This window comes from Pseudorca crassidens, chromosome 4, assembly GCF_039906515.1.
Source record: "Pseudorca crassidens isolate mPseCra1 chromosome 4, mPseCra1.hap1, whole genome shotgun sequence".
NCBI classification, from domain to species: Eukaryota; Metazoa; Chordata; class Mammalia; order Artiodactyla; family Delphinidae; genus Pseudorca; species Pseudorca crassidens.
Window position 1 is genome coordinate 108,351,529 of NC_090299.1, and position 14,177 is coordinate 108,365,705.

The 14,177-nt window shown below is 44.6% G+C and overlaps 1 protein-coding gene across 9 annotated transcripts in view; it reads right to left on the bottom strand.

The window, feature by feature from the left end:
- Window positions 1-12,942, bottom strand: part of NAAA (N-acylethanolamine acid amidase) — a 29,715-nt gene extending 16,773 nt beyond the window's left edge. For 4 of the 9 annotated variants that reach the window (XR_010943084.1, XR_010943083.1, XR_010943082.1 and 1 more), the window contains exons 1-5: window positions 12,674-12,942; window positions 11,862-12,026; window positions 9,037-9,163; window positions 5,695-5,785; window positions 1,393-1,469 (exon numbers count right to left, since the gene is read on the bottom strand). Coding sequence is in view for 6 of the 9 variants with exons in the window: in XM_067736302.1 (XP_067592403.1) it covers window positions 1,393-1,469; window positions 5,695-5,785; window positions 9,037-9,163; window positions 11,862-12,026; window positions 12,674-12,873 (660 nt within the window). In the remaining 3 variants the exon portion in view is untranslated. The remainder of the gene's footprint in view (window positions 1-1,392; window positions 1,470-5,694; window positions 5,786-9,036; window positions 9,164-11,861; window positions 12,027-12,673) is intronic. The other 5 variants (XM_067736300.1, XM_067736299.1, XM_067736301.1 and 2 more) reach the window with 4 other exon arrangements.
- Window positions 12,943-14,177: the final 1,235 nt, after the last annotated feature.

The window sequence follows — 14,177 nt, forward strand, 5'->3', positions numbered from 1 at the left end:
GCTTCCCTGGTGGCACAGTGGTTGAGAATCTGCCTGCCAATGCAGGGGACAAGGGTTCGAGCCCTGGTCCAGGAAGATCCCACATGCCGCGGAGCAACTAAGCCTGTGCGCCACAACTACTGAGCCTGCACTCTAGAGGCCACGAGCCACAACTACTGAGCCCGTGTGCTGCAACTACTGAAGCCCATGCGCTGCAACTACTGAAGCCCATGCGCCTAGAGCCCGTGCTCCGCAACAAGAAAAGCCACCACGATGAGAAGTCCATGCACCGCAACGAAGAGTAGCCCCCCCCGCTCGTCGCAACTAGAGAAAGCCCGTACGCAGCAACGAAGACCCAACACAGCCAAAAGTAAATAAATAAAAAAATTTATATAAGAAAAAAAGTTTAGGAGAATTTCAAGTCCACAGGGTCTTGATCATTTAGAGCAGGACAAGGAAGGGCCAAAAAGGCTAAACCCAGGCAGGGCCAGATCCTTTCACCAGAGATGTGCTCCTGAAAATGTGCTTTCTGTGGTCAGATTACAAGTAATATGTGGCCTGGAACCTAAAGCTGATGTTCCTTTTGTTGTGTGTAGAGCTACCTTCTAACGCATTTGTTTTGCTAATTCAGATACTTGCAAATGGAGATTAAGATATCTGCAACTGGAGATTCTAAAAGGAGGGCACATCTATATCTGCAGAAAAATATATGTCTTTTATCTCAATTAGCTGTTGTGGAAAACTCTAGCCTATGACAAAGATTCTCTTCTTGACCGAACTCTATCCAGGCTCCTGGAGCCCTCTTCTCAACTATGCCTTAACCTCAGCCTATAAAGACTTGGACAAACACTATCACAGCTTCTGACAGCTCAAGGCCACGTTCTTACGATGACTGTAGCCGCCTTATAGTGCCTGCCTGAAAAAACTCAAGGCTTCCCAAAGACTTTACAGCTAATACCTGAAGATAGGGCCCCTATGTCACAGTCTCTGCGGGAGGGTAGGAGGCTGACTTACTTCACATGGACAACTCCCTCCTTTCTACTTTTGCTAATTTCTCACTTCTGTGACTCTACTGTGCTCCCCTCACCCCCTCCCCATTCCCTCATTCTCCCTTTAAAATACTCAGTCAAGTAGAAGTTAAGTTCCATTCACGCTGGACACTTTTCCCTATTGCAATATTGTACAGTAGTAAATCTGTAAATCTGTCCTTAACACTTTAACTAGTGTCCCACTTTATCTTTGGTACTTATTATCAAAAAAGGTGAAAGGCATTTTGTAAACCTTTAAATGCTTATTCTTGTCAGGAGCTTCTTACGTTAGAAACAACACTGTTAAATGACACAGCATCACAACATGAACACAGTTTAGAACATGACATTAGGGTGAGGTGGGCTCGACAGGAAAAATACTCACAGTGCGGATAAGCCAGCTGACCGGTGAGTGTCTCTGAAAAAGGGCGGCAATCATATTCTCCCACCACGAGCCTTTATCTGCCAAGGATGGAACAATAAGTATATGCTCGAGTTGCTGCCCCAGAGCCACGTTTTAAAATTCCTAAATCTTGTTTCTTTCCCACAGTACAAGTTGATGTGGGAGAAATGGTGGTGGATGAAGAGTGATTTTATTAGCAACCAATTTTCAAAGATGAAGCCCAAATTGTATGGCAACATATAAACATGTATATGTATATGTGTGAGTGTATATGTGTGTATATATGTATTTCATATGTGTGTATGTGTGTGTATATAGTCTTTTACCTGGAAACAATGATAATTATGTTAAAGGAAATCATTCTATTATATTACTTCATGCAAAATGAAATTATGTAGCTAATAAGAAAAGTGACCCAACAGTATTTGGAAGGGCTTCCCTGGTGGCGCAGTGGTTAAGAATCCACCTGCCAATGCAGGGGACACAGGTTTGAGTCCTGGTCCGGGAAGATCCCACCTGCAGTGGAGCAACTAAGCCTGTGCGCCACAACTACTGAGCCTGCGCTAGAGCCCGTGAGCCACAGCTGCTGAAGCCTGTGCGCCTAGAGCCTGTGCACTGCAACGAAGAGTAGCCCCGGCTCGCCACAACTAGAGAAAGCCCAGGCACAGCAACAAAGACCCAAATCAGTCAAAAATAAATAAAAATAAAAAAAATAAATTTATAAAAAAAACACAGTATTTGGAAGACTGTAGAGCACATATATATTTCAGAACTTTAAGTAAGATTTGGGCTCATTTATTTATTTATTTTTTGCGGTACACGGGCCTCTCACTGTTGTGGCCTCTCCCGTTGAGGAGCACAGGCTACGGACGCGCATGCCCAGTGGCCATGGCTCACGGGCCCAGCCGCTCTGCGGTATGTGGGATCTTCCCGGACCGGGGCACGAACCCATGTCCCCTGCATCGGCAGGCAGACTCTCAACCACTGTGCCACCAGGAAAGCCCCTATTTTTTTTAATACTTTTTAACATCTTTAAAATTATCTGTAGGGGATTTACTTCCAAAGAAAAATTTTCATTCAAGGAATAAGCATTTCATTCAAGAAATAAGCATCTACTAGCCACCATATCCAGACTTGGTCCAGACCTTTGGAATTTAACAGTAACCAGAAGAAACTAGTGTACCATTAAATAACAAGGTTTTGATAACCATAATAAAGTAAAACAAGAATGTAATCATGAGTGACAAGAGAGGACTCCTCTGAGAGGAGAGTAAGGATAGCCCCTCTGAGTTGTGGACATCTAGCTAAGGCGGGCAGAGCATTCCAGACAGAAGGCATAGGTGTCAAGCCTAAGGCAGGGCAGCTGTCAAGAAAAGAAAGAACGCCAGTGAGGTCCAGGTGGAGTGAGGGAGAAGGAGAAGCAGAAAATGAGGTGCCGGAGGTGATCACGTAGAGTTTTGAGGTGAGAGTCAGGGCTCTGGATTTGTCACGTGAAATAAAAAGTCAGGGACTTCCCTGGTGGTCCAGTGGTTGAGAATCCGCCTTGCAATGCGGGAGACACCAGTTTGATCCCTGGTCGGGGAACTAAGATCCCACACGCCGTGGGGGAACTAAGATCCCACGTGCCGTGGGGAAACTAAGCCCGTGCGCTGCAACTACTGAGCCCGTGGGCTCTGGAGCCCGTGCATCACAACTAGAGAGGAGCCCACGTACCACAACCAAGAGCCCACGCACTGCAACAAAAGATCCCGTGTGCCTCAACTACGCAGCCAATAAATAAATAAATAAATTTTTTTAAAAAAAGAAGAAGAAATGGCAAGTCATGGTAGGTTTTAAGCAAGGGAACAACCTGATCATGCAGCTGCAGGGTGGAGAAAGTACAGGAGGGTGAGAACAGTAGTGGGGAGATCAGATGGACAGCTAGGCAGCAACACAGGTGTGAGAGCCTAGCAGGGAAGGTGGAGAGAACGGACAGGGAGAGTCTCGTTTTGGTGGTAGAGCTGACAAAACTTAGGGACCAAGGGGTCAAAGAATTCTCCTGGTAGCAATTGGTTGAGGAGAAGTGCAATTCCCTGAGACACGGAAAATTAGGAGAGGTGTAACTTTGGGTGGAGGAGGTTACTAAGGGCAGGAAAAAGGGAAAAGAAAAGAGCAAGAGATGTGCTTGAACATGTTAAGTTTGGGATGCCTAGGAGACATCAGCGTGGAGATGCTGAGCAGGTAGTTGGACACTTCAATCTGGGGCTCAGAGGAGGACCAGCCCAGAGATGTGACAACAACGACAAATACGTCTATGGCCCTTGCTCTGTGCCAGACATTGCTCTAGATACCTTAACATACACGAATTCATTTCATCCTACAGTGGTTATTATCGTCTCTGTTTTTCAGATGAAGAAACTGAAGCACAGAGAGGTTAAGCACCTTGGTCGTGATCACCAGCTAGCAAGTGATAGCACCAAGGTATAAACCCAGGCAGCCTGGTTCTGGGGTCTGAGATCTTATCGGCAGGTGGTTAGGTCTCCCACACTCTATGCCATGTGTTAGTCCTCCTCCTTTTCTTATCCTTATTCATATACTAAAGGCACTGTTGGCCCTCTCCATAATATCCAGAAACTTAATTGAGGATCTTAATCATTGCTATTAAAGAAGAGATGTTATTTTATTGTTCAGGCATTTTAACTCAGTCTTCGCAGACTAAAGATATAACTAGCTTTCATTAGCTTAAGGTTAAAAAAATTTTTTTAAGAAATTTGACAGTATTTAATTAAATGTGTATGTAAAAGAATAACTCAGTTACTTTTAAACTGCTCATACCATAGCTATCAGTTAAATAATTTTGTTTACACATGTTTACAGTCATTCTCTGTAAAACTTCAGGAACTGTCATGCTGTGGTTTGAGTACCATGGTAGATAATTAGTCTCACTCATAGCTGACATTTGAGAAAATGATGAAGAAATACATGAGGATAAAGAACTGAGTCCCTTGGACAATGATATGTCCTTAACCAGCATCTTCCTGGTCCAGCCTATGTAAAAAGATAAGAATACATCAAAGGAAACAACGAGTTGATCAGGGGTTCATCAGATGACCGACACTACACTTTAAGAGACTCCATGTACCTTTCTCCTTTATTCAGTTGCAATTCCTGAAGAGAGACCAGAGCTGGCTTATCTCAGGGTTTCCCACATATTGGGAAACTGAGTGGTGTCCCCTGAGACTTAGGGGATGGCAGTGGGGTTATTTAATAGAGCAACCAGGCAAGGACCCAGGAGATCAATTTGAGAACCATCTCTCCCATCAACCAGCTGTCCTTTTATCTTGCAGCCTTAGTTTCCTCCTTTGCATAATGATGCAGTTAATAATATCAACCCAGCCTATCTAATAGGACTGTTGTGAGGGTCTAATGAGAAAATTTAGAAGTGCACAGAAAACCTTAAAGTGTTTTACTTGTGTAATGCCACCATATATCCTCTGATTACTGCAATAGCTTCCAGTCTTCTGCTTCCATCTTAACCCAACATGATCTAGTCTCTACAAAGCAGCCAATGATAGTTAAGAATATAAAGGTAGGGCTTCCCTGGTGGTGCAGTGGTTGAGAGTCCGCCTGCTGATGCAGGGGACGCGGGTTCGTGCCCCGGTCCAGGAGGATCCCACATGCCGCGGAGCGGCTGGGCCCGTGAGCCATGGCCGCTGGGCCTGCATGTCTGGAGCCTGTGCTCCGCAACGGGAGGGGCCGCAACAGTGAGAGGCCCGCGTACGGCAAAAAAAATATATATATATAAAGGTAAAACAGATCTGTTCACTCCCTGGCCTAAACTCTTCCTAGGGCTTCCATTTGGGTTAAAACCCAAACTCCCCCTCATGACCCTGCACCACGGCCTCAGCCTTCCTCTCTGTCTCTACTGTCACTCCCCACTTACTCCATCCTGTAACCACGTTACACAGTCTTTTGTTTCTGGAATGCACCAGGGATGGTCCTCCCCCAGCTTCTGCACACCTGGATCATGTGGGTCAGGCCTTCCCTGACCTCATACCTGCAGTACCTGCTGCACGCCCTCCTTCATTCTCTATCACATCTTCCTGTTTTACTTTCTTGGTAGCATTTATCACTAGCCGAAATAATCTTCATTGCTTACTTGCACACTGCCCACCTTCCCCCACTAGAATGGAAGCATGTAGCGTGGGAGGTGTTCCATATGTTCTGCTGGGTGAGTGAATGAAGTACTTGGATAAAACTGAACAGGGATAGGGCTGAAAGTGCTCGGGAGTCCGTTTTGATTACCTCGTTCGTCGCCAGAAACAGTAAACTTGTGTGGGCTCTGACCGGTCCACAATCCTACATAGCCAATAAAGGTGGTTCCCGTGAAAGCAACCTGAAATCAAGAGATAAGGCATCATCTCAACACGCCAACCCAATGTACATTGAAATCACCTGTTTTGTCCCACAATTTCATGGATTTTTTTTTCTTACAAGTTCCAACATAATAGAATATCTGAAATAGCCTTCTAGAAGATTTAACTTTGGGGGTCCATGGATAGAAGTCAAGTGGATCTGTGACCTAAGATGGAAAAAAAAAAAAAAGGTACATCTTTATTTTCACTAGCCTCTAACTGAAATTTTACTCCCTCTGTAAGTGCCTGTGACTCACGTATTTTCACATACATGATGGCATCATCCCTATGTTGATATGGTATACATACATATCTTGAAATATCATTCATACTTACCACTACTCTGAATTTATGGTAGTTTCTAGACCCACTGCTAGGTTTTACCAGTTAATGTGTTAAGAAAAAGTATAATATTGAAATGGCCGTATTTCACCGTAACTGGTTTCTTCGCAATCTCGTAACTTTATTTTATGTATTTACGAAACATTATTTTGAGAAGGGATCAGTAAGCTCGCAGAAAAAAGAAGCCCATCCTAGAAGTAGCAAATGGGCTTCCCTTTAGAAACTCACGTTGACTCGATTATAAGAGATTAATATCATGCATCTCACAAGCTCTGTGAAGTAAGGGGAAACAAGTGAGACTGTTTGTTCGGTAATAATCAAATTTAAATTTTAAATATTAAAAAATTCTTCTACATACATCTTTCATTTAATCCTCATGGTTATTCCATGAGTTGTAGGGCTCACACCCACTGTTTTTTTTCTTCCTTTCTTTTTTTCTTTGTTTTGCTTTGCTCCCACTTTAAATGAAGGAAATGAACTCTAATGATTACAAGACACCACTATATCCCTGAGGAGAAAAACAAACTCTATCAGTTATTTCAGCTACCAGACACCCAGCTCACATGGTTCAGTAAAGATGAACTAATACTTTCGTATTTTGAGAAATGAACGGGTCTAGCTTACTTTTTTCCTAGAAAGCTGAATTTTAAGTCAGTAACTTTTCATTTAATTGTTTATTTCTACCTCGTCTGGTTGTAAAATAAAGTGGCTAAATTACAAGGGGAAAATGCAATGGTCTTAATTTCATAAATGACCTCTTCCCCGAGACTCAATGAGGGTCTTCCATGAATTCTCCCCATTTCCATTCATGGCAGTAAAACAGAAATAAGTCTACCTCACTACTAAAGCCCTTATAAAACATAACTATAGGGGAAAAAGTAATCACACAGTCACTTCAGTCACATGGCACACCAACCCTCACATCAGTGTTACTCTTGAAGAACCAGCAAATTAAAGTTACAAAAATCAAAATCCCTGGTAGCTTCCACGATATTTTATAACACGTAACTACAAATAATTATATTATTTGTAAGATATTGTATCTTGTAGCTCTGAAAAACTGTATTTCTAAATGTCTATGCTTTCCAACCGTCTGTGCCAGGTCAGTTAACATAAACAAAGCCCTAGGTGGGGCGGGAGACTGTGATTTACAATCTGAGTTTTGGGGAGACAGCTACTTGAAGGCTGAAGGCCTGGGTTTTGTCCCACCTCTGCCTCATCTCCTCCTGTGACAGTGGAGCAAGTTAGTCTCTGTAAGTCTCAGCCCTTTCATCTGAAAAATGAGGATAGAAATGTTGACTTAAGCCTGCCTCCCAGGGCTATCCTGAAGATCAAAGGAGGTCCTGTATCTGAAAATACTTTTAAAACGATGAACGCTAGATAAGAATAAGGGCTTCATTATTGGATGAACAACCTGTTCTTAATTTAGCAAAGCAATTTATTAGCCAGGAGCCCTCAGCAGAAAGACAATACCCAAGTGTAAACTGTTAAATTCGGTAATAATAGCCTAAGCACTGAGATAAGCCACACCAATAGACCATTTCCCATGAGAGCTCCAGGAGCAACAGAAACAAATGAAGCAACACCTGTTAGTTAGGGCGAGTCTAGCAGGAACAGGTGAAATTACTTTTATTGCATTTAACCTTTTGCCGATTTTTAAGAATTTTTGCTCATTGTAGAATAATGGAGAAAAGCATAAAGTAGTAAAAATAATTGTTGTCCCCTATTATTATTCAGTAATAATTATGAACATTTTAGCAGATGTCCTTTCAGAACTTATTTTCATGGATATTCTGTCATTGCTACCACTTAAAACCATTTTTGAAGTAAATCTTCAACTACAAATTAAATTGGTAATAGTGGTGAAGTAAAGGAATGAAATTGAGAAAGTAGAAACTTTCACCTTAAATATTTCTGTACCGTTTGAATGTTTTATGAGAAAGTTTTTGTTTGTAAAAGCAGACGACCATCTGAGTATTTCGTTAAATGAGTTTCTAGTATTTGTGACTCAACCCCTAAGTGCAAAGAACAAACTAAATAAAGTCCTTAAACAGTGTCCCCCCCAAAGCCAAGATCTGACTTTTGCATTCTCTGTTCTGTTTCATGCAATGACATGCTTTGTGTACACAATGAACATTGATTACTGCTATCTCTCTAGATATTTACACAGAAATGTGACAATAGTACATACTAGGTTGTATGTTCAAAGGAACTATGATGAAAATAAAATGATGTATATGTATAATTTCTTAAAGATCAAAAATAAGAGTAAAAAAAAAATAAGAGTAGTGTGGGTCAATTATACTTTTAGAGTGAAGGACTATTTATTTGGCCACTATTTATCAAGCATCTACCATATGCTTTGCATAGATTACTTCATTTAACCTTTATAACTATCTCCATAAAGTAGTTATTAACCTCTCTGGGCTGTAATCTGCAAAATGGGTTGAAGTAATTTCCCAAGTTCACAAAGGAAGGGACAGAAGCAAACTTCAAAGCCAGGACTGTCAGATCCCCAAATGAGGTGTTCCTAGACATTTACACTACCCAGCCCCTCTATTCTAGAAGCAGCCTGAACGTGGGAAAGCAAAGGAAAGAGCTGATTTAGCATCATAAATGGAGACCAATCATACACCCATAGAAATTTCCCTAGGGAAAAGTGATTGACCTCTGTAAGTAGATTCTCAATAATAATAAATGACCCTTGTTTCTACAAGCATAATTGATGTAAATCTCCCTTGTGGTTTTGTTTTCCCAGGAGGGTGACGTTTTTTGTATCTTAAATTGAAAATACAGTTAAGCCGCAGACCATCCAAGTGATGGCTAACTTGGGTTAGCTTGGGTTAGCAAGTCTCTCTGATTTCTGAATCTTACACTGTACAGATTATACCTGCCCATTCTTTATGAACTGCACATCCACTGTCAACTTGCGTAAGAAATTTCCAAAAGAGTAATCCAGGTTCCGGCCATGATAAATGTTGCCTTTGGAGTCCTGAGCCACAATACTGGTGCAGAATCTGGGAAAACGGAAAAATTCAACATAAGTGAACAAGAAAAAGGAAATGAGTTTTTCATTTTAAAAATAAGTCCTCGGGCTTCCCTGGTGGCGTAGTGGTTGAGAGTCCGCATGCCAATGCAGGGGACACGGGTTCGTGCCCCGGTCCGGGAAGGTCCCACATGCCGCGGAGCGGCTGGGCCCGTGAGCCATGGCCGCTGAGCCTGCGCGTCCGGAGCCTGTGCTCCGCAACGGGAGAGGCCACAACAGTGAGAGGCCCGCGTACCGCAAAAAAATAAATAAATAAAAAATAAAAATAAGTCCTCAAAGTAAAACAGTTTTCTTCCTTATAACAGACACATATGCTATATAATCCCTGTGGATCATAATTCAAGATGAAAAAGACAACTGGACACAACAGCGTTCGTTCAGTATTACTAGACCTCTGCCCTCAGCACACAGGACGTTGAAAACATACTGAATGCAAATTTCATCCTAAATCTAAATCTGAAACGGACTCATTCTGGGCTCAGCGAGTTCACTGAACTTTGCTTAGTCCTCTGCTTGGCAGTATGTAGTCTATTTAAATACACCATTCAAGGTTGGCTCAAGCTCAACTCTCTCTTCTCTGGATTTCTCAGAGCAAACACCATGGCAGCTAACTATTTTGCTCCACAAATTGTTTCACTTTGTCTCCTTGGAAAAAGGGTGAACTATTTAGGAGCTTGCCACTTTTCCTGTCCCCCTTAAAGCTCCCTGCAGAGAGCTAATAAGAGAAAAGGATCTTTTAAGAACTCCCACCCAGACAGATATATTTTGAGGAAAAGACGAAGAGGTTTGTTAAGAGGTCTAAAGGTCCATATTCTCTGTGAATATGTAATGTTATGTAAAAAGTACTTGAATATATCATGTCCAATTCTGGGACAGGGGAAAGATATGTATACATACACATACACACACACACACACACACGAAATATCCTGAAGGATGGATAGTCATTTCTGAGTAACAGGATTGTGGTTAATTTTCTTTATACTTTTCTGTATTTACTAATTTTCTATGATTACATATTGTCTTTATAATGAAGAGAAAACAAATGTTACCTCCTTTTCTGTTTGTTTAAAAAAGGAAGCTTGGTCACGTTTTAATTTTTTCCAAGGTCTCTGATTTTCAAAGAGTTCACGTCAAGAAGCAAACTGATCAAACACTGGAAGTAGCTAAAGCAAAGTCTGTAGACTCTCAAAGGTGATTTTTCAAAATTGGAGAGACAACAATTCTTTCATGTCATGCCCAAATGTTTTGGTGCGAGGTGGCCCACAGCACAGGGAACAACTAGGGAGCCAGGCTCTGCTTTGGGAGATGCACTGCACTGTGCTGGGGACATGTGCTCTTAGCAGCAACTCTGACCACTCACCATGCATCTGACTTTCAGCAAATTGTCCCCTCTGAGGCTTGGTTTCCACATCACAAAAGGCAATACAATCTCCAGTGCCTCATACCCAGTAGGCTCAATAAAGCGTCGCTAGTCTTACTTAACCTGATTCAAAAAGCCTTATACCAGAAATGAGGACAAAACATTTCCTTTGTTAATGCTAGTGGAGTCTGATGGTGCTTTTTCTTGCCAGGCGATTCAGTATATACCTTAATATCAAATCCAAAAGTTAGAATGTTTTTTTACTAGAATTTTTGCTCTAGTTGATTTGAATACAGTGACTCCAACAAAGGAAGAGGAAAATGAAAATAAATTGATTTTTTCACTGAGAAAACCACATGTCAGAATACGAAAAAGATGGGGTAGGAGACGAGGAATGGCAAAATTAACTTAGGTCAATTGAAGGGCCCTTTAATACATCTGTGTCTTAAAACATTTCCCTGAAGAGGAAGGCAGTCACAGTGCTTCTTAACCTACTCTACCTAGATGTTCTGGGAAGATGGCAGCAGGCAGTAAAGTTTCATTATCCACAGGAAAAAAAATTTTTTAAACATCTTTCGGCAGGGAGAAGCTATTAAGTATCTACAAGATGTTACTAATGAGTCTGGTCTGGTGGCAAAACAGTAAGTCCTGAAGACAGAAACCAAGTCAAAGCTCTCTTAATTCCAGGACCTGTTACTGAGCCAACAGAGGCCCTCCCTGCACTTTGCCTGGGATCAACCACACACTCCGTATTGCTTTCCCCTGTGTGCCACAGCTGATCATGTCCACTCCGGGTACCATATACTGGCTTGCCCCTACTAGCCAGAACAGTGTAGCCTGTGACCCCAGCACTGGAGGCAACAGGCTGAGAAAGAGGAATCATGATCGCTAGCCATGATGAACATGGAAAGTTAAATGCAGTGTGACAAATGAATGCTGGGACAGCCCCCTGCATTATAAGGCTGGGCATTAACGTGAGTGGGATTATTCCAAGACCTTCCTGGGAAAGTACATGTCGAGCAGAGTTTCAAAAGTGGGATGCTACCTGGATTGGTGAAGGGAGAAAAGGGGACTTCAGGTAGAGGAACAGTTCAGTGTTGAGGTCAGAGAAGCTGCTTTCCTTCTCGAAGCTTATAATCTGCTGCTCAGTTTTACCCAGAGAAGCAAAGAGGAAGCACTGGAGGTTTCTGGGCAGCCCGGTCACCACCCTGCTTTTATTACACTGAAAACATGTCTCCTCCCACTCAGATGTGGCAGGAATCCGGGTCAAGTCTCAAATTAATCCGCGCTAGCGCGGGGCACTCACGCTGTGGACTCGTAGGCCAGGTTAAGGAGGATGCAGTCGGCCAGGGTGAAGTTCAGAGCGTCGCACTGGCCGCGGATCTCGTCGGTGAAGGGCTGGGGCAGGAAGAGCTCCAGCTCCCAGACCGCCTTTCGGATCAATGCGAGGACCCACTTGGGGACAGTATCCCTAGAAATGAAGAACCACGAGTGTCTGATCTGCTCAGAGGTTCGGAGGGGTGCGTGTGTGTGTACTGGGGGAGAGAGTACCTAAAGCTCTCTCATTCTTAGGGGTGAGTTCTAGGTGCCTCGCTTACCCAGAGAGCTCACAGTCCAGGTCCAGCCGGCATCACCCAAAACGCAGCGTCCCGAAGAGAAAAGAACACTCCGAGAGAGGGAAGTAGGGCGACGGAGAGTGGTCCCCAAAGGGGTGGGCCTGGGGGCCCATGAGGCCTGCTAGGGGTGCGGGGCTGCGTCCCCTACTCGGTAGCTGAGCAGCCAGCCGGGAAGACAGCCCGGGCGACAACCCGCGCGGCACCCTGATCCAGAATGGCTGGTGGACTGGCGTGCCACTGGAGACACCGAACTTGAAAGTCAAACCAGCTGTGCGGGATCATCCCCAGCCCCGGCGCTGCCTGGGGCACTAGCAAATGCCAGCTCTGGTCCCCGCCACCCCTGCACACGCCAGACGCCCGGGGTGAGCGGCATGGGGTGGAGGGCAAGGCTGTCCGAGAGGGAGGGGAGGATCACAAATCTCAGTCTGACGCACGTTGGGCAGCAAGCGTCCGGGCTTTGCCGCTCTCCGACCCCCGCCCGCTCCCCCTGTCCTGCACTCACCCGATGATACGCGCCATAGAGGCGCGCAAGAAGTCGCGGTCGAAGTGCTGCAGCACTGGCAGCCAGCGCAGCTCGGGGGCCGCGTCCAGGCTCACGTTGAAGAGCGGCGGGGCGGAGGACGAGGCGGCGGCCGACACCCCGGCCCCGGCCAGCAGCAGCAGAGCCAGCGCCATGCGCGCACTCGGACCGGCGGCTCTCATAACTCGGTCGGCCTCAATTGGACCGCTGCCCGCGCCCTGGGGAAGCGCTGGAGGACGAGGAGGAGGAGGCGGAGCCTGGGCGGAGCCGGGAGGGCTGGAGGCGGAGCCCGCGCGCCGCTTGGCCCGGCTAGTCACGCGGGACCCGGAATGGTGAGGGGAGCCGCCTCCCCAAGTCTAGTATCTGCGCTGCTCGCCCCAGTGGCTCCGTGCCGCGACCCCGCCCCCGGCCAAGGGTGCCGCCCTGCTCCAGGTGCCCCGAGGGCGTTAAATGCGGCCGCTAGCTTCTGGCCTCCCAGTTTCCGCCCCATCCCACCCACGTGGTCGGAGAGAGCGTAATCTGCGGCCTGGAGGGCGTTTACGAAAATGGTTTTCAGCGGCCAAGGGGGAGCCAGCAGAGTCCTATTGCGGTAGGAAGGGCCTTCCCACCCCCGCCTCATTTGCTCTTAATTTAAGTTCTTCAAAGGTTTATCTGGATTTTATAAGGAGAAGGAGAGCTTTTTCAGTTCAGCAGTCCCACTTCTTTTCAGTTACTTTAAAAAAGCTAAAAAGGTAGCTAACATTTATGTGCAAAGTGTTTTGCCCACTCTGTCTCATTTGACCATCAAAACAAGCCAGAAGATTGGTTCTCCTGACTCATCCCTGTTTTCCTGATGAGGTGTGTTATGTAATTTGCCCGAGGTCACATCGCTGGTGAGCTAGCCTCAAAGCCAGACTGTCAGAATCCAAATTCCACCTTCACAATCACTAACCTGAAGCAGCCTCACCTTTTCGCGTTCCCAGTTTGGGAGACAAAAGGTGTTAGGCTCAGGAAAACCACCAGACTTAATAAGGATGGAACATTCTTTAATGGTTAGCACGGTCGTCCGTAGGTAGAGTAAGTGTGTAGGGGAAACTTGGAAAGTTTGCTTTTTTCAGCCCCCTCCCCCAACTAGAATACACCATCGCTACCTTTGGTTTTTTCCCATTTTTTAAATTGAAGTATAGTTGATTTATAATGTGTTAATTTATGCTGTACAGCAAAGTGATTCAGTTATACACGTATACATATGCTTTTTTATATTCCTTTCCATTATGGTTTATCACAGGATATTGAATATAGTTCCCTGTGCTATACGGTAGGACCTTGTTGTTTATCCATCCTGTATATAATAGTTTGCATCTGCTAATCCCAAACTCCCAATCCATCCTTCCTGCACCCTCCTCCTCCTGGCAACCACAAATCTGTTCTCTAGTTGTTTCGTAGATAGGTTCATTTGTATTATATTTTAGATTCCACTGACTTTTCCCATTTTTGTGGCTTACAT